This window comes from Xyrauchen texanus, chromosome 3 (assembly GCF_025860055.1).
Source record: "Xyrauchen texanus isolate HMW12.3.18 chromosome 3, RBS_HiC_50CHRs, whole genome shotgun sequence".
Classification (NCBI taxonomy): Eukaryota; Metazoa; Chordata; class Actinopteri; order Cypriniformes; family Catostomidae; genus Xyrauchen; species Xyrauchen texanus.
This window is the reverse complement of record NC_068278.1, coordinates 26,435,135-26,455,422: the sequence shown is the minus strand read 5'-3', so window position 1 is coordinate 26,455,422 and position 20,288 is coordinate 26,435,135. Positions and strand designations below refer to the sequence as shown.

Genomic DNA, 20,288 nt, shown 5'->3' with positions numbered 1-20,288 from the left:
CTGCTGTCCCCCAAAGCAGACGAAGAGCTGCTCAGAGCGTCTGGTGCTCTGTGTGCAGTCCAGATAAATACGTAAAGCACGTACTGGACACAGCAGTGAAAGGGCTGGGTCTGCCTCCTCCCAGGGCAGCGCTTGCAGGTTCACAACCTGATCCCTGAAGGGCGTGGTAGGAACCTTGGTCACATAGCCCGGTCGCGGTCTTAGGATCACGAAAGTATCTGCCGGACCGAACTCCAGGCAAGCGTTTCTAACAGAGAACGCATGCAGGTCCCTGACCCTCTTGATGGAAGCGAGCGCGATCAGCAGGGCAGTCTTGAGAGAGAGGGCCCTGAGTCCAGCTGAATCAAGCGGCTCGAAGGGGGGTCTCTGGAGTCCCGTAAGGACGACCGAGAGATCCCAGGAGGGGAACAGGTTAGGCCGGGAGGGAGTTATCCTCCAGGCACCTTTTAGGAACCTGACGATTAAGTCGTGCTTACCAAGAGACTTGCCATCTACCGTGTCGTGGTGGGCTGCGATAGCGGCAACATACACCTTGAGGGTGGAGGGGGACAGCCTCCTCTCCAGCCTCTCCTGAAGAAACACGAGCACTGACCTAACTGCACACTTCTGCGGGTCTTCGGCTCGGGAAGAACACCAGTCCGCGAACAGACGCCACTTTAGAGCGTAGAGATGCCTGGTAGAGGGGGCTCTTGCTTGATTGATTGTATCTATGACGGTCGGTGGTAGGCCGGCTAGATCTTCCGCATCCCGTCCAAGGGCCAGATGTGGAGGTTCCAGAGCCTGGGTGCGGGTGCCAGAGCGTGCCCCGTCCCTGAGAAAGAAGGTCCTTCCTCAGGGGAATTCGCCAGGGAGGGGCTGTCGTGAGGAGCATGAGGTCCGAAAACCAAGTCCGGGTAGGCCAGTAAGGGGCTACCAGAATGACTTGCTCCTCGTCCTCCCTGACCTTGCATAGCATCTGTGCAAGAAGGCTCACTGGGGGGAATGCGTACTTGCGCAGCCCCGCAGGCCAGCTGTGTGCCAACGCGTCTGCCCGGAGGGGAGCCTCTGTCCGGGCATACCAGTGCGGGCAGTGGGAGGTTTCTTGGGAGGCAAACAGGTCTACCTGAGCCTTGCCGAACCGGTCCCAAATCAGCTGGACCGACTGGGGGTGGAGCCTCCACTCTCCGCCAGGCAAGCTTTGTCTTGACAGCGCGTCCGCTATCACATTGAGGTTGCCGGGGATGTGAGTGGTGTGCAGTGACTTGAGTCGCTGCTGACTCCAAAGGAGGAGACGACGGGCGATCTGTGACATGTGGAGGGAGCGTACTCCGCCTTGGCGGTTTATGTAGGCTACGACCGTGGTGCTGTCTGTCCTGACTAGGACGTGTTTGTTCCGAATTAACGGAAGAAAATTCTGCAGGGCCAGAAAAACAGCCAGCAGCTCTAGGCAGTTGATGTGCCAGCGCAGCGGGCCTCGGTTCCACCGGCCTGCGGCTGCACGCCCCAACCCAATTTGGAGGTGTCGGTTGTGACCAGAACGCGTCAGGACACCTGCTGCAAGGGTACTCCTGCCCTTAGGAAGCAGAGGTCTGTCCAGGGTTTGAAGGTTTGGCGGCAGGCAGAGGTAACTTTTATGTCCGGACCAGTGCTGAAGTGGTCTCATATGCATCAACCCCAGCGGCGCTGCCGCGGAGGATGCCATATGCCCCAGGAGCTGTTTTAGCGGGACCATGGCGCCTGGCTTGAAGGAAGCGAGGCATTTCAGCACTGACTGAGCACGCTCGTTGGAGAGACGTGCTGTCATTGGGACTGAGTCTAACTCCAGACCGAGAAAAGAGATGCTCTGGACCGGGGAGAGCTTGCTCTTTTCCCAGTTGACCTGAAACCCCAAACAGCTGAGGTGGCTGAGCACCTGGTCTCTGTGTGCGCATAGTAACTCTCGGGAGTGGGCCAGTATGAGCCAGTCGTCGAGGTAATTGAGTATGCGTATGCCGGCTTCTCGGAGCGGGGCAAGAGCTGCCTCTGCGACTTTCGTGAAGACGCGAGGGGACAGAGACAGGCCGAAGGGGAGGACTTTGTACTGATACGCCTGGCCGTCAAACGCGAACCTTAGGAAGGGGCGATGTCGAGGGCGAATTGAGACGTGGAAGTACGCGTCCTTCAGGTCTACCGCTGCGAACCAATCTAGATGCCGGACGCCAGATAGAACTTGTTTCTGGGTGAGCATTTTGAACGGGAGTTTGGCCAAGGTCCGATTGAAAACTCGCAGGTCCAAGATCGGTCGTAAGCCGCCGCCTTTCTTGGGTACAACAAAGTAAGGGCTGTAGAAACCCTTCTTCGTTTCGGTTGGAGGGACAGGCTCTATCGCGTCCTTTAATAGAAGGGAGGCGATTTCTTCACGCAGGGAGTGGGCATGTTGGCCGTGTACTGCGGAAAAATGTACGCCCACGAAGGGGGGCGGAGACCTGGCAAACTGAATTGCGTAACTGAGTCGAATGGTCTGGTGCAGCCAGCGTGACTGGTTGGGCAGTGAAAGCCACGCCTCTAAACTCCGTGCTAGGGGCACCAAGGGGACAGGTTTTTTGGACGTACCCGGTGGGGCTTCGCAGCGGTGCGGAACAGGTAACGCGGCGTCGGGAGGCAACGTGGTGTCCCGAGGCTCTGGTGCTGAGAATAAACTCAAAGCACTTACCTTGCTCCACGCACCCGGCGGGGGCGGGTTCATGACTGAGGAGGAGGTCTGATGTTGGCGTCCTCTGGACTCGTCTGAACCAGCCGGCCGGGGAACAGTCATGGCCCTGAAGGCGGGGACACCGCGTCCATGGAGCCGGGACTGTTGAGGCCTGAAAGCAGAGTGCCGTGAGAATGGCATTTGCGGGCCATGTGCCCCAGAGACAAAGGAAATAGCTCTTTTATTGAGAATTTGGGTACCGCAGCCCATGTTAGGGGGTGCGGCAAATGAAAAAACAAAGGATTCTCCTCCCGGCCCTCCACCGGGGAACGGAGCGGTCTTACCACCTCCGGAGCTAACGTCTTGGGCTCTGGGTGTGTTGTCTCAAGAGCGCCTGGGAGCCTTCCGGGTCCTCGAGGGGGTCCGTGAGACAGGGGGCGTGCGCTTCCCACGGTTTGCTCGACGCTGGGGCTGAGAGCTGGGCCCGGGTTGAGGCAGAGCAGGGGCTTGCCTTCTGGCCGCGGGAGGACGCCCTCGGCGAGCAGACGGGACATGGGCTGTGGCGGCAGGCTTGCGGTGAGGCATGATGTGAGAGATGGCCTCCGTCTGCTTCTTCACCGTGGAGAACTGCTGGGCAAAGTCCTCGACAGTGTCGCCGAAGAGGCTGAACTGGGAGACACGGGCGTTGAGGAAGCGAGTCTTGTCGGCTTCACGCATCTCGACCATGTTCAGCCACAGTTGACGTTCCTGGACCACTAGCGTGGCCATCGCCTGCCAGAGCGCTTGCGCTGTGACCTTCGTCGCTCTCAGGGCAAGGTCGGTCACTGAGAACAGTTCCTGCAGCGTGTCGGGATCAGGGCCACCCCCGTGCATGTCGCGTAGTGCCTTGGCTTGGTGGACCTGCAGGAGAGCCATGGCATGCAGGGCGGAAGTGGTGCGTCTGGTGGCGCTGTAGGCCTTTGCTGTCAGCGAGGAGGTTGCTCTACAGGTCCGGGAAGGGAGTACGTGGCGACCTCGCCAGGTGGTAGGGGTACCGGGGCATAGATGGATCGCAACCAACTTATCCACCTGGGGAATCGCCTCGTACCCATGGCGCGCTCCGCCGTCGAGGGTGGCGAGGGCGGACGAGCCTGTGGGAATGTGACGAGTGGAGAGGGGTGCTCTCCACGAAGACGTCAGCTCGTCATGCACTTCCGGGAAAAACGGGACCGGGGGGGCGAGGCTGTGAGCGGCGCCCAGACCCCAGGAACCAGTCGTCCAGCCGTGATGGTTGTGGGGAGGATGGAGGGTTCCAATCCAAGCCCACGCTGTTGGCTGCCCGGGAAAGCATGTCAGTCATCTGTGCGTCAGCCTCAGCCTGGGCGTGCAGGCCCGAAAGCGGCAGCCCAGGGGAGTCCTCAGCATCAGATAACACGCCCTCCGATGCCGCGGCAAGCTCATCTGCTTCCATCGCAAGAGGGTTGGCAGACTGGCTGTGAGGCGAGTCACCACTGCCTCGAGCACGGACGGGAATCAACGAGCATGTCGGGGTGCGGGTGGTCCGAGGGGGCGTACCCGGCAGAGCTGCACCCGCTGGCATCCCCAAATCGCCTCCATCTTCAGCCGCATCGTCCTCAATCCCGTGGGAAGAAGGAGCGACACGGGGGGCGGCTGGAGTGGCTTGCTCACGGTTGTAAGCAAGCCGCGACCGCAACGTTGTCATGGTCATGTTCTCGCAGTGAGAACATGACCCATCCACAAACGCAGCCTCGGTGTGATCACTACCCAGACACACGAGACAGCGCCTGTGGCCGTCGGAAGCGGAGAGCACTCTACCGCATCCAGAAACAACACAGGGGCGGAAGGGCATCTTTATAAAGACGCGTCCTTAAAAGGACGTTCAACGCCGCTGTGTTTTGCTCTTTTAGAGGAAATTACTCTTTTAAATAAAATCACTCTTTTAGGGAAAAAACTCGTGAGAGTTTTTGAATCTGCACTGTCGATGCGCCCAGGGGCAGGAATGCACAGCCGTGCAAACAGGAGAAAGCCGCTGTTGTGCGCCGTAGAATCCAACAGCATGCAGCAGAGGGATAGCAGGAACTCGGTGTGTACACGCAGCAGTTGCAGACACGACCATCGGCTCCGAAGAAATTTTCTGAATGAACTCCCGTATTTGCGCCGCTTAAATACCCGTATGTCCGGGGGCGGGACATGCAAATACTGGTTGCCAACTCTCATTGGCCTTTTTTCATAGTCCAGAGGTGAATATCGGCGCTCAAGAGAGACCCCTAGTGTCGCTTCTCTGACACAACGTGGAGAGAGCGACAGAAGGGGAACTGATGTTAAATAAACAGCTTTTATAAAGTCCAGTGATGGTCATTCATCATTAAGTAATTGTTGTAATTAACTCTGAAATGGGCTAGGAATAGTTCTACTCCACCATTAAAATAATTGTTTTAACCACATTTATGGAATTGAATGATTTGGTGAAATTAATAGTTGACTAATTAGATGGCCTTTATATTATAATTCATTAAATGCTTAATCAGCATCATTTTAGATGATTTTCTATTAATCATACACAGTTACACAAGTGGCCCAACCCATTCATGAGGCCAGAGCCTTTGTCATGCCTTCTTTGAACTCAAAATGAAACAAGTCTCATACCATTTGCACTTTAGAGATAAGCCTAATCGTCTTCTAAAATTTCACACCCAAATCCTCTTTTAAACTAAAAGGATTGATATCAGGTTCTAAAGTTTCAGAGGGGTGCAAACACGCAAAAGTGAGAGAGAATAATAGAGGAACCTGCTCTAAAATAAAGAGGAACATCAGAGGAATGCAGTATGAAGAAAGGGGTGTGAGTGTGAATAATACAGGGAGGAATTGGGGGAGATAATGTATAGGTGTGCGTGTATGTGTGTTTATCTGTGCGTGTAAGATAGAGAAGTGTATAAGGGGCAGGCTGGAGCATGAAGGGTTGGCCCTGGTCTACCATGTCTATAAGAGGAGAATGCTGGCCTTGAAATAAGCATTCTTCTCTGAGGAACATACAAGTTGTTACACACAGTCAAAGGAAGGCATCTGAAATTGCTTGAAGATGGGCAGGCAGAAGGTCATGCTGGATAAGATTGCACAGACTTTACAGATCCGCAACAAGCTACTGCGGCAGGGATTGGCTGAATGCTTAGGAACTCTCATCCTGGTGGTGAGTATTTCTCTTTAATAATGAAAGTTTACTCTAAATGTCTGAATGTTTATTTTAAATCACATATACTTTGTGTCAGACATGTTCTTATCTTGTATAATCTGTAATCTGTGCACATAATAGTCAAATAAACCAACAATATAATGCATATTTAGTTGTGTAAATACAGTAGGGCAAACTTTAAATGATGAAAGGGCAGAGCATCTGCAAAATCTTTAATGTTTACTTAGGCATGTTCAAGAACTTGCACATATGTGCCTTAAGTAAATAACTTACTTATGAATTTTCAAATCTGTTCCACTGTGCACATACTATGGTGTGATGCAATTGTGTAAATGCTTTAACAACTCTAAAAGGAACATTAATATGTGGTGATGAATCTATGAAAAAGAACTGAACTTTACATTCTTCTTTACATTCTACAGAAATATCTGCAGTCATATCTGAAGTATAAATTTGCCCATAGATTTCCTGTGCTTTAAGAAAGTAATTTACAGCTATTAACATCTTATGAATGACATGGAGATAGAATCTCATTCCAGTTCTTGAGATAAACAAGTACTCTTAACACACCCCCATGATAATAAAAGCGCATTGTATGACTTCCTCTCTAGTTTGAGATAAGTATGTAGCAATGCATCATGCAAGAAACACTTGTTTCTTCATGCATATTATGAAACCATTACCCACACACAGGTGGCATATTAAATTCTCAAATATGTTGACATTCAATTAATGATTTTAAGGTTCATATCATCATAGCATTTTTCACACCAACAATTTATCCTAAAATAAAATATTTGGATGATTTCAGGTTTGAAATAGATACACCCATATTTAGTGTTAGATATTTTCCTAAGACATGGAGGAAAAAATGCAAATACCATTCCAACAGATACCAATGGATAGACCTGTTATGCACATAACCGTGTTTCCTCTTGCAAATATACCAGTTGTCTGCACAGTGATGTCACAATTCTGAAAAGCTGAAGAGACTTACATTGTTTAGATGGAACTAGATGTATGCAAAAAGCATCACATTCTTGACTTTGCAGCCTCACAGATGTAACACATTTTTTTTAGACATCTCGAATGACTTATGGGTTATGAAATATGACTCTTGTTAAAGAGCAGATTGACACTAAACTGCCACTATCAAATTCTCACTCTCATGGAAAATATGTGATTTTACGAACACTTCAGTAAAAACAACTCATTAAAGAAGCACACTCATAGTTTGGTTTCAAGGCGTGTGGCCTATGTTATTTGAGATATAATACTTGAATAGAGAGGTCATGTGCTAACTGGATCACTCAACAGGTGTGATGTTTGGTGAGCAGTAAAAAGGCATTCAGTGTACTTCAAATAATCTTCATAGTGCTTCACTGAACACACAGTCTTTGTCTATGAAGGTCAATGTGCTGATATTGACATTACCGGTTGACATCTACAGGAACTATCTTTGGTAACATAGAGCAAAATCTGAAATCAAATGAATGAGACTATACACAAGGTAATGTTGTTATGCTATGTTTGGCTCTCATTCCTGAAAATGAAAGGAAATTATCTTGATACAAACTGCCTGATGAGGCATGTACAGGCAATTGAATAAAGGTGATGAATTGGCCTGGTGAGTTAAGCCAGGCTTTTTTTAGACTTGTGTTAACATTGCTGAGATTTACTCTCATGAAAGATCTTCAATGCATCATGACAATTAAAGGGCTTTGCTGTAGTGTGACCCAGCTAATTCTGTATAAAACCACAGGTATTTAGGAGGGTGCACACTGAGATGAGATGAGACCAATTTTGAGTGTTTTATGTGAAAATGTACAGCCCATAGTCTATAGAACACTGGGATGATTTTGTTTTGATGTTGATGACTATTTGCAGTTTTTTATTTTTTAACATCAGGACTAGTCTGAAACTGCAAGCTGGTATGTTCTTCACCTGTTGAAAGTATCCACTGTGCCTAACAATTTAAATGTTGTGAAATACCTAATCTTAGTTTTATGGTTGCACAATATTTTATGTTTTAAAAAAGCATTTTTCTTTTCTCTGTAAATATCACTATTCACAGACATTTTGTTCCATACCGAAAAACTACAGTTGAAACAATTCTCTCTGTTGTTAAAACTAGCTGATGAATAGTATTTGGTCCAGTTTAAGCACAATGTAAAAAAATTTCAAACATGTTTTTATTTCACAAAATTCACAGATGTTTGGCTGTGGTGCAGTGGCCCAAGTTGTACTAAGTCAAGGATCTCATGGTCTCTTTCTCACCGTAAACCTTGCTTTTGGGTTTGCGGCTACCCTTGGAATCTTGGTTTGTGGCCAGGTGTCAGGCAAGTAAACTCCTCTAAAATTGCATCCTAAGCCTTTGTTGTGTGTGGGATTTGTAAGAACAGGACTGAGTTATATGAGATATTTTTGTGGGTAAATTAATGGATTGAATCAACTTTTTGTTGTTTTCTTTAGGAGGCCATTTAAATCCTGCAGTTACATTTGCTCTCTGCCTCTTGGGAAGAGAAAAATGGAGAAAGTTCCCTGTGTACTTTTTCTTCCAGACACTTGGATCCTTCTTGGGTGCAGCAATAATCTTTGCTGAATACCATGGTAAATGTGATTCAGTAGAAATAATTTTTCATATAGAAAAAAATAAGTATTATTTGTTTCTTCTGTTTGCTATTTTGACACACGTTTTTGTTTTTTAGATGCAATGTATGACTTTGCTGGAGACACAAACGAGTTGCTTATAGAAGGAGAAAAAGCCACTGCTGGGATTTTTGCTACATACCCCAGCAAGCATCTCACTATCTTAAATGGATTTTTTGACCAGGTCAATAATCAGTGATCATTTCCCACACACACAAAATTAAACGGTCTGTTTTTGCTCTTGAGAGGACCTTTAAGAAACACCCATTTGCATGTGAAATAATGTAATGGCCATACAACATATTAATATGACCATCTTCACAGGTGATAGGCACAGCGTCTTTGATTGTCTGCATCCTGGCCATTGTGGACCCGCATAACAATCCAATACCCCAAGGTCTTGAGGCCTTCACTGTGGGGTTCAGCGTGCTGGTTATTGGCCTCTCCATGGGTTTCAATTCTGGTTATGCAGTCAACCCAGCAAGAGATTTTGGACCTCGCCTCTTCACCGCCATTGCAGGCTGGGGCGGGGAAGTCTTTACGTAAGTCTATATATTCAAATCCACTAACATTAACAAATTGGGTACATCATGTACCGACCTGTAGCACTTTTGAGTCTCAAGAGCTGAATAGAAAAGTCTTCGCTGAGAAGCAAAGAACTCAGGAGTGTTTCTCTTTTTGTTTTCAACAGTGCCAGGGAATGTTGGTTTTTGGTGCCCATCTTTGCCCCCTTCCTGGGATCCACAATTGGTGTGATTGTGTACCAGCTAATGGTAGGTTGGCATGTGGAGGGAGAAACACGTGACAAGAGTAACAAAGCTATGGAAGAGTCTATCAAGCTCAATGACGTCACCAGCAAGGATGGATCTGCGTGATCTCCTTCAACCCTCCGCACTACAAACCCACAGAATCATTCTGTTTTTGAATCTATGGGTTAATTACTGTATATATCATACCGCAGAAGACTTCACTCCATTTCAAAGGGGATTCTAATAGTTATGCAGGCAATCAAAAGGACTTAAGCTGCACATCTTTAGATTTCAAACCTTTATCAATTGTTCTATCAGACATATTTGTTTGTTTTAGCATTTTTCTTGGTTGTTTCTTCATACATCCTCCGGTTTCCTCTGTTAAAGGAAAAAAGGTCTTTCCTCAGCAACACGAATTATATTAATTCACTTTTTTGAGAGATTTACAAAGCCTTAGTGTAGTATATAAGATATTTACAGTATATGTGCACATTTTTATATGAAAGTAATTAGATTTTTTTGTTAAGGAAGGTTAGAAACTCTACCAAAAAATAAATAAATAGAATACCTTTTTCTGTGAATATTTTGTATTGTCTTCTTTTTTAAAAGCCGATTTTCTCTATCTAGCAAGTTAACATGCATGCATATCAAGCAACAAGCTACCATAGATAGTGGTAACTTCATGACTTTTCCTGATGATTCTAAGTATTCCACTCATATATCTGCTTCATAACCATTTTAATTTTGTACCTGTGATCTAAATGTTTTGAAGGAAAATATATACATTACATTACAAGTTTTTTCTAAGAATTGTCAGTGTTGTCAACATGTAATATGTTTTGGCAAGGCCGTAAATATGTCTTCATTGGGGGGACCAACCATTTTGGCCGTGGGGGGTCATGGGTGTCCTCGGTCCTTTAAAAAGGTAATTGTGGTAAATGCAATAATTTTCTGAATAAATGCATTCAAGTTTTTTTTAAATGTGACCAAACTTTTATAATTTTTGGTTTTAAATTATGTTTTTATAAGTTCAAACAGTAGCAAATTTGCCTATTTTAGCCATCTTTTCATTCTTTTTTGTGCTGTATCAAAGAAAAGACCCATTTTTATTTATTTTAATCATTGATGTAAAATGACATCAGCTGGCTTGCAAAAAGAAAATACACAAAATTATTTACTGTCCTCAAGTTGTGCCTCATAGATTTCCCCCTATAAAATCTTAAAACAATAGTTTCTTAAAGAATCCTTACGATGCTCTTTTACATTCAATAACAGTTAATATTGACCACTGCTGTCAAGGTCCAAAGAGGGAGAAAAAAATCATAAGTAATATACCATAAAAGTAGTCCATACAACACTAAGCCTTTTCTATCACCCCAGAATGCTTGGAATATAGTGCACAAGTCATATGGACTACTGTTATGATGTCTTTATACTGAACCTTTAATAACGATTAATAGAATTTGTCCATTTTAATCTCCCCAATAATCAAAACAATCATAATCCCCCAATATTCATACCATGATCAATGCAAACATGTAAATGACATTGACGAGCAGAGTTAGACTACTGTGCACACTAAAAATGTAACTTTTTTAAACAATTATGTTATTCCTTCAACAACTTAATGGCAATTAAACAGCTGTGCATAATGGACTGCAGCAGAACAGCAACAAGGATATCAATTATTGGGGGGACAATTTGGCCATGCCTGATTACTGGAGAGGACTTGTCCCCCTTAATGTATATTGCGGTTACGGTACTGTGTTTTGGCATTTTATGTTTGTTTTTTAATTTGGTTGAAACTACTCTTCCATGCTTCCTCTTTGCTGAGTTTGTGCTAGAGGTCTGTACGGGCTTCAAAATGAAACCCAAACCCGACCCGTACCCGAGACTATGAGGCCCGACCCTACCGCCCGAACGATACCATCAGATTTTAAGCCTGAACCCATCCTGAACACAAAATGGCTCACAATCGAATTTCTTCTCCTAGCAAGTACTGTTGCAATAGGCTGTATTTTATGTAAGCATATAGGCAACATTCGTAACATTACTGAAACAGTGATCATACACAGTTTTAACAAGGCACAGCAGCCCTTTAATACACTAGAGCAGAAGGAAAAAAACATTACCTTACCGTTTATTTGTTGCAACTTCACCTGGTGCAGAACAATCTGGAATAATATGAAACAGTGCAACACTCCCTTCTATGCTGCTAGAACTTGTTCAGTTTGTAGAATCTTCTGTTGAAACTGTGCTAAAAAAAAAATAGATGCAGTACAAAGAATGAAACAGAGCACAGGTGTCTCAACATGCATTTTTGAAAATGTTAAGTTCTTTTTAACTTGACATGGTGTTATATATCATGGTCCTGCACAAGAAGTTTAAGAAAAAGCGAGATGTGTTTAAACAATGGGAAAACAGAACAGACATGCACAAAAACACATTCTGTGTGAACGCCCCTAACTTGCCTGTGAGAGAGAATGAGTATGTGAAACATGTTAGATAAGCCTGTTTATTTTTTCATTAATTACAAACCGAACCCAACCTGAATTCAACCGAAGTGTTACTTGAAAACTGACCCGAACCCGGCTCGAAACCTGTCGTGTTCTTAGGTCCGTCGGGCCCTGGTCAGGTTGCAGACCTAGTTTCAGTACATTCGTACACCGATCAGCCACAATATTAAAACCACCTGCCTAATATTGTGTAGACCCCCCTTGGGCTGCCAAAAGACCGCCAACCCACATCTAAGAAAAGCATTCTGAGATGATATTCTTCTCACCACAATTGTACAGAGTGGTTATCTGAGTTACCCTAGACTTTGTCAGTTCGAACCAGTCTGGCCATTCTCTGTTTACCTCTCTCATCATCAAGGCATTTCCATCCACAGAACTGCTGCTCACTGGATGTTTTTTTATTTTTGGCACCATTCTGAGTAAATTCTAGAGACTGTTGTATGTGAATATCCCAGGAGATCAGCAGTTACAGAAATTCTCAAACCAGCACATCTGGCACCAACTATCATGCATGCAATTATATAATCAGCCATTAAAAATCTATATTATAAATATAATCTCAGAACGCTGTTCTGATAGGCAGGTTGGCGCTGTTTTGGTGGCAAGAGGGGGACCTACACAATATTAGGCAGGTGTTTTTAATGTTGTGGGTGATCGGTGTATACATCTTTGGGATATCCTGATTTTATTTAAATGGAATTCAGCATATGTCAAAGCCAGTCATTATCAACAACTGCACAAAATGAATGGAAACTACTCTAATTAAGGCCTTGTGAAATCATAGGTGTGGACAACTGAAGGCTTAACAATAAGTCTGAGAAAGTAAGAGGGGCTGTTAGGGTGTGTACATGTTAAAGTAGAATACACTCCACCTGCAAGAGAGGGAAATAAACTGTAAAAGGGTATTATTATTATTGCAATTACTACTACCAAGCCAAAACATGCCGGTCCCATAGTTTAGCATTCTCAGCACTCATTGGTTATGGATTTAATTTTCATGCCAGATTTATTTCCCAGAACCCTAAGAAAACAAACTGTTGCTAACAACAGTGTTGTTTATACTGTTCTGTTTCATTTACAGTATAGTGTAATATACTTAATTTTTTCTTCACTTTTATTTTTATTCTATTTAAAAACTTTTCTTGTTGTTGTATTGTTTGTACACTGCAAGCTTCTGTCACCACAACAAATTTATTGCATGTGTAAACATACTTGGCAATAAAGCTCATTCTGATTCTGATTCTAATACAACATTTACAAAACAAAAGAAAACCAGTCCCAGTTCAACATAAATCAGTGGATTTAATTAAGGTTGTGAATAGATGATTGGAAAGAAAATACATGATTTCTGATTCCTTTCTCCAGAATTAGCAATGGATTAGAAACAGGTCATTTTATATTAATCCATGTACACAGTTCTTTACTTGATAGATCAGAATAATTAACATGCTTAAAGAGCAGTTGTGGTACTGTATATTTAACTCTACATCAGATACTGTATATCTGAAAATCTTCTCGCCTTGATCATATTACAGGCCTTTACAATGCCCTCTTTTTTCATATAAATATGACTCCATCGGCTATCGCCTCCTTTCTTTCCTTGCCATCCATTAACTGCAAACCACTTCTCTGTGTCTGAGGCACTTTCAGAAACCTGTTTTGTTTTTCAGTGAGAGACTACTTCCACACAACAGTTTATGTTCTAGCTCCCACTCATGCTTCAGTGTGGGAAACTATTTGAAAAAGAACCATGACAAACCTGTGCCCTGTTTAGACTCAATTAAGTTTATCTCAGTGGAGTGGTATCCAGAGCTGGTTCAGGGCTCACACACCTGCATGGAGGTCTCACAGCACGAGTTTCATTTTAGGTATTGGACCCTGTATGTGATGCATGCCAACTTTAATGAGTTGTGAAATCTGTAGAGCTATTCCAGGGCTTTAGTCCTGTTTGAACTGGATTTTGTTTGATAAAACAGAGTATTGTCCTTGGGTGTGGGGTTCTTATTTAAACAGGAATCTTCAGATTAATGACAACAATTGTGTCCTCATCTGATTAAATTTACTGTGTAAATGAGAGTGGCTGAGGCAGTAGTCTTCATCTGAAACTATGGCTGACAGTTTTAAAGGAATATTTTGGCAAAAAAAAAAAATTCTCTCATTATTTACTCACCTTGGTATCGTTACAAACCCATATGACTTTCTTCGTTTCATGTAACAAAAAAGGTGAATTTTTAAAAAGTCTTAAAAGGGTTTCTTGCCAATAATGAGCAGTAGTGAATGGTGACTCGGAAAAAATTTAATCCACAGTAAAGAGAAGAGATATGGCTGTAGATTCCTGGTGAAATGAATACTAGAGGTGCTACATCACCTGTGCGTTTTTGTTCACTTTCACACAAAACACTTTTACTCAAAATCATTTGAAAAATTATATATTTTAATAGAGTGTTGGACTTTGCACTCAGAGACCCTGCCGCACGCCAAGCCAAGGATGCTCGAAAAAAAGTGAAAGTGAAGTGAAAGTGCCATAGAAACAGTACAAAATGACGTGGTTGCTTCAGTAAATGTGATTTTCATGTCGAATTTGCTTTTAAAACACTATCGATTAGGCATAGGCATCGGTTGAGGGTTCACTCCTCATTTATCTTTTAGAACAATATTGGTTAGGTTTAGGTTACAGTTTTAGTTAGGGAGGTTTACTCATTAAAACATCCATCTAATATATGACTACAACATAATTTCACTTGGTGGGAAACAGAAGCCAAACATGTAATGCAGCACAACATTTTGTTTTGTAAATTAGTTGCCATTGTCACGTAAATGTCATGAGATCAGGCTCAATACAACTCATGCACTATATTCAAAGTGCAAATATAATGAACAGAGCGAATTTTAAGTTGTTATTCACTCTCAAATCAAATCATTAATATGTTAATGTATGGCATCAAATAACATTGGCTACATCGATATTATCAAACCCCTTTGGTGCCAACGTCTTTGGTTCACATTTGGGCATGAGGTGCAATTCTTGGTTACTAGTTTGGCAGAATCCTCTGAACAATAAAAACATCTAGTATAAAGACCTTTGTGTAGCATATTTAAGGCCAGAAACATACTTTATGCAAGCACGAGTATAACACATGGTCCGGTTGAACATGCTTAACATGCAGAGGTGGGTAGAGTAGCCAAAAACTGTACTCAAGTAAAAGTAGTAGTCAAGTAGTGAGTAACTCGTTACTTTCACAAATGACATAATAGACGTTAACTCCCCTATATTCAATTACATAATACACATTGAACTCATGTACTACAGAATTATGATTATTATTAATGGAAATTCTGTCATCATTCACTATCATGTTGTTCCAAACCCGTATGAATTTTGAAAGTGAATGGTGACCGTGACTGTCAGTCTCTAACATTCTGTCTAACATATTTTATGTTCCACATAATACAAAGCCTCACACTGGTTTGGAACAACATGAGGGTAGAGAAATTATTACACAATATTAAATTATGGCTGAGCTATTACTTGAAAGGTATAGTTTACCCAAAAATTTTAATTCTCTCATCATTTACTCACCCTCATGCCATTCAAGATGTGTATGACTTTCTTTCTTCTGCAGAACACAAATTCATATTTTTAAAATAATATTTTAGCTCTGTAGGCCAACATTTTGATTCTCCAAAAAGCACAAAGGCAGTATAAAAGTAATCCATAAAACTCCAGTGGTTTAATCCATGTCTTCAGAAGTGATATGATAGGTGTGTGTGAGAAACAGATAAATATTTAAGTCCTTTTTTGCTAGACAGCAGGGGGCGATATGCAGAGACGAATGTGTATCACCAAAAACACAAGAAGAATGTGAAAGTGATCTGTTTCTCGTCCAAACCTGTCACATCACTTCTGAAGGTACTGATTTACCCACTAGAGTCTTATGGATTATTTTTATGCTGACTTATATTTGTTTGTTTCTTTAGCTTTAAAATGTTGCCCACCATTCACTTGCGTTGTATGGACCTACAGAACTGAGAAATTCTTCTAAAAAAAATCTACATATGAGTTCAGCAGTTGGAAGAAAGTCATACACATCTGCGGTTAAATGAGGGTGAGTAAATAAAGAGAATTTAAATTTTTGGGTGAACTATCCTTTTAAGGGCTCTTGTCAGATCTGGATGAATTTGTCAATAAGAAGAGAGGTTTGGAACATTTCTAGTAATTATTACCATGAAAACATGAAAATGCCCCATATCCACTATATGGTGCACTATTTCGAGTTTTCGCTATTTTGTAGGAGTGTCTGAATTCTGAGTGAGCCACTCGTTCCCTACTTTTGTTCACTCATTCTTACCCACAATGCACTCTAATTTCAAGTGTATATTTCAAGTACACTCAATGACGATGATTCACTAATCAAATTAATTATAGCACATTCCGTTAATGCAATCTCAGCAGGAAACATTGAATGAATAGCATTTTTTTTAATGTAGACAAAGTCAAGAGGTGAAGAAGAGCAAACAGTTTTGCTTTATTGCATGATCAGTTATTCATGGCTCAATGGAAATGAATTGAACTTGACAAAATATGTAGCTGAACAATTTAAAGATCTGAAAAAGGATAGTTTATTCTGACTCAGATAAGCTGGCAATGTTTACTTGCCAACAAAAGCAAAAATTAATCTTGCCTAGGCTCTTCCTTCACCAAAATATCAAAATGTATTTGTCGACATGGCTTTAATGAATTTTATGACCTCTACCCACGGCTCAGATTACATTTTTGAATATGTGTCAACAACAACAACAACAGCAACAACAAAAAAACAGGTCCAGGTGAAATTAGAAAACATGAGATAGGGACAAGCTAAATATTCCTACTTCAAGTTAAACTCAAACAACAGACTTGGTGGCATAATGCTGATTAAAAAAGAGAGAGCAAAAATCGAGATTACAGTGAGGCCCTTACAATGGAAGTGAATGGGGCCAATTTTTGGGTTTACATGCAGAAATGTGAAGCTTTTAATTTTATATAAGCACTAACATAAATTATTTTGTGTATTAAGATTTAAAGTTGTAAAAATCATAGATTTACAGACATTTTAGGGGTTATGGTGTATTAAATTGGATATAACTTTATTCACGCATATTGTTTGTCTTGTGACTACACTTTTGAAATAGTGAGTATTGTTAACATTTACAAATAGGCCCCATTCACTACCATTGTAAATGTCTCACTGTCACCAAAGTTTTAACATTTTAAAAGAAAAGGAGGGACAAGTCAAAATTACTGAAATCAACAGTTTGCCACAAATGCTGTCTATTTACATAACTTGTACTGAACCAGTAATTTTCCTTTAAATTAATTCAGCCAAGATATGGTTATTTGAAAACACTGAAGGTTATTACAAGCAGTGCCTATTCCACGAGGACCTAGAGCGCATTGGGATTTGGGCATGCTAAATTGGGAGAAAAATACTTTCCTACAGTGTTTTAGTTATTTTGTAGTAGACATATTTTTAAGCTGTACTTTATTACATTCTTTTCCACTACCAAACTAAAGAGAGCATTATTTTAGATGTTAGATGCACAAAGCATTTTGTCCACTTGTGTTCAATTCAGGAATTTACATTTACCCTCATTAAGCGCATCTTTCCTCTATAAACAATCTTATATATCAGATCATTCCACATTTCTTCAGCTTCCTGATGCTATTTTATGAGGCAAGATACGTGCAGTATGACCAAGATCCATTACTGTGTGCTTGTGAGAGAACAAAATAGTTCTCTTACGAGAGGCTCTCTCGTATTGCGTAAGCTAGCTTACACTACGGGAAAGATTCATCTTTTCTGAGATATTGAAGCCAAAAAATTATCCTTAATTTTGTATCCATTGTCAACGCAGTGCGGCAGCTGCAGACCTTGAGCGGGCTAGCTAGCGAGCTCATAGGTTGCTCTGCGGCAACTGCTGCAGCCTATAGACGAGCTTGGGCAAACTCGCATCCAATGAGAGGCGTCCGCGCGCTCACTGCATCAAAGGCCGCCAAAATGGGCGTGACTAGAGTGCATATAAGCGTAGTTCGTAGGCTGGAACCCTGATTTTGATCTCTTCAGCGAAGCTCTTCGCATCTCTGAACCAGAAGCCGCATCGCCGTTCGAGGGGCATCAAGCAAGCGTGGACAGCGCTCGAAGAAGCCGGCCATCTTCGCCACCTTCAGCCGTCCTGCGAGCTACGCCATCTGGCGACGTATCCTTTTTAAAGCAAGCTAGTTCTTAAGAACTAAGAGTACGAAAAGAGAAAAGAGTACGAGCATCTTTTTAAAGATGCCTCGCTCCACTTGCGCCTCATGCCGCGCCCCTCTCAGCACCGGAGACCGCCACATCATCTGCGCTCTCTGCCTGGGACTGGGGCATGCAGAGCTCGCCCTCGCTGAAGGCGGATGCGATCTCTGCGAGGAGCTGCCGATGTCGACCCTGCGGGCTCGACTCGAAGCGCTCAGGACCGAAGCCGCCACGCCGCCTTCTATTCAGCCACGCAGAAAAAAGCACCGCTCTCAAAGGCTGCCGGAACCAGTGGTAGAAGCGATTGCCTCGCCGGAGCCCATCCCTCGAGCATCGCCTTCACCCTCCCCGCCCACCCGGGACGCGCAGTTGCCGCCGAGCGGCTGCTCTGCTGCCATCTCGGACGAAGAAGCGTGTTCCATCATCCATCAAACGCATACTGAGTTGGTCCCAGTGCCACCTGCGCTCGCTGAGGGCGACGCACGTGCCAGGCCACCTGAACGACGGCCCAGACAGACTGTCCAGAGACAATATTCCCCCAGGGGAATGGTCCCTGCACGCTCAAACAGTCCAGACGTTATGGCGCATATTCGGCAGAGCAGAGATAGACCTCTTTGCGTCAGAAGAGAACTCTCACTGCCCAATATTTTTCTCGAAAAGCGAAGACGCACTGGCCCAGGACTGGCCCAACCGCCCGCTTTACACCTTCCCTCCCGTCTCGCTATTGCCACAGGTAATGCAGAGGATCAGGAAGCAGCGCCACTCGGTGCTCCTCATAGCCCCAGCTGGGAGAATCAAACATGGTTCCCGGAGCTTAAGCAGCTGTCACTGACTGCCCCGTGGCCCATCCCAGTGAGAGCAGATCTCCTCTCGCAAGCTCGCGGCACGATCTGGCATCCCCACCCAGAGCGCTGGGCGCTACAGCGTGGGTGATCAGCGACTACCCGTCGCTTTGCCAGGAGTAATAAACACCATCATACACGCTAGAGCCCCCTCCACGAGAAGACTCTATGCGTCAAAATGGTCTGTGTTTTCAAAATGGTGCACCGACAGAGACCTGGACTCACGGACATGTGGGGTATCGCCGCTGCTCGTGTTTCTACAAGAGCTGCTGGATAAGGGCAGATCCCCATCCACGCTCAAAGTGTGCGTGGCGGCCGTCGCGGCGTTCGCTGAACCCCTGCACGGCCAGTCACAGGGTAAAAGCGAGCTGGTCATCCGGCTTCCTCAGGGGAGCTAGAAGGATGAACCCTCCGCGCCCCCATCGGTTCCTATCTGGGATCTTTCTATAGTTCTCGAAGCTATGAAAGCCCCTCCCTTCAAACCGCTTCAATCCGTGGATGTGAAACACCTCTCACTTAAAACCGTTTTCTAACTGCCCTATCATCAGTTAAGCGGGTGGGAGATCTTCACGCGCTGTCTGTTAGCGCTGCGTGTCTCGAGTTTGGACCAAGTGACTCCAAGGTCATTTTAAAGCCTAGACACGGCTATGTCCCCAAGGTGATCGGTACTCCTTTCAGAGCACAGATCATTTCCTTGTCGGCGCCACCAGCATCTGATAGCGAGCATAGCGCCAATCTCCTTTACCCAGTCAGAGCGCTGAGATTGTATACTGCGCGCTCCGCATCTTTCAGGCGCTCTGAGCAGCTTTTCGTTTAGTTTGGAGGGCGCACCAAAGGTCTCGCCGCCTCGAAACAGACACTGTCCAGATGGATAGTGGACGCTATTGCTGCAGCGTCGGCGTCAAAAGACCTAACATGCCCGCTAGGCATTAGGGCTCACTCCACTAGAGGCATGGCCTCCTCGTGGGCATGGTCCAGCGGGATTTCCATTCACGACATATGTGTGGCAGCGGGCTGGGCTTCCCCTCCACCTTTGTCAGATTTTACAATCTGGAAGTACCCGCTCTGCAGGCTAAACTGCTAGCGGTTTAATACGCTACAGCTCCCTGGTGAGCTGCATTAATGGGACACATTCCACACAGACCGGCACCGCCGCTCTGTCTATGTGCTTATGTACTACACACACACTGGCCTGCACTCTTGCCGGCCAAATATTAATTCCCCACTCACAAGGGCTCCCCGGGTCCCCTTAATTCCCTGGGGCTCATGCAGTGGATGCTTAGCGCGACGGCGTTGACAAAGGGTTCCGTAGGCGTAAGCTAGCTTACGCATATCTGAGAGAACCTCTCGTAAGAGAACGAATCGGTTACTAACGTAACCTCGGTTCTCTCTAGATGAGGAACGAGTATTGCGTAACCGG

The 20,288-nt window shown here is 44.3% G+C and overlaps 1 protein-coding gene across 1 annotated transcript; it reads left to right on the top strand.

Annotated features, from left to right (window-relative positions):
* Window positions 1-5,525: 5,525 nt before the first annotated feature.
* On the top strand, window positions 5,526-10,427 carry LOC127633297 (aquaporin-3-like). Its single transcript, XM_052112313.1, has 6 exons — window positions 5,526-5,837; window positions 8,053-8,179; window positions 8,313-8,450; window positions 8,549-8,673; window positions 8,814-9,031; window positions 9,181-10,427. Exons 1-6 carry the CDS (start codon window positions 5,730-5,732, stop codon window positions 9,362-9,364), a joined length of 900 nt encoding a protein of 299 aa, XP_051968273.1. The 5' UTR covers window positions 5,526-5,729; the 3' UTR covers window positions 9,365-10,427.
* Window positions 10,428-20,288: the final 9,861 nt, after the last annotated feature.

Coding starts and splice junctions, on each gene's coding strand:
- LOC127633297 (XM_052112313.1), top strand. CDS start 5,730: ATGGGCAGGCAGAAGGTCATGCTGGATAAGATTGCACAGACTTTACAG. Junction 8,674..8,813: donor TAAATGGATTTTTTGACCAG/GTCAATAATCAG, acceptor CCATCTTCACAG/GTGATAGGCACAGCGTCTTT. Junction 9,032..9,180: donor TGGGGCGGGGAAGTCTTTAC/GTAAGTCTATAT, acceptor TGTTTTCAACAG/TGCCAGGGAATGTTGGTTTT.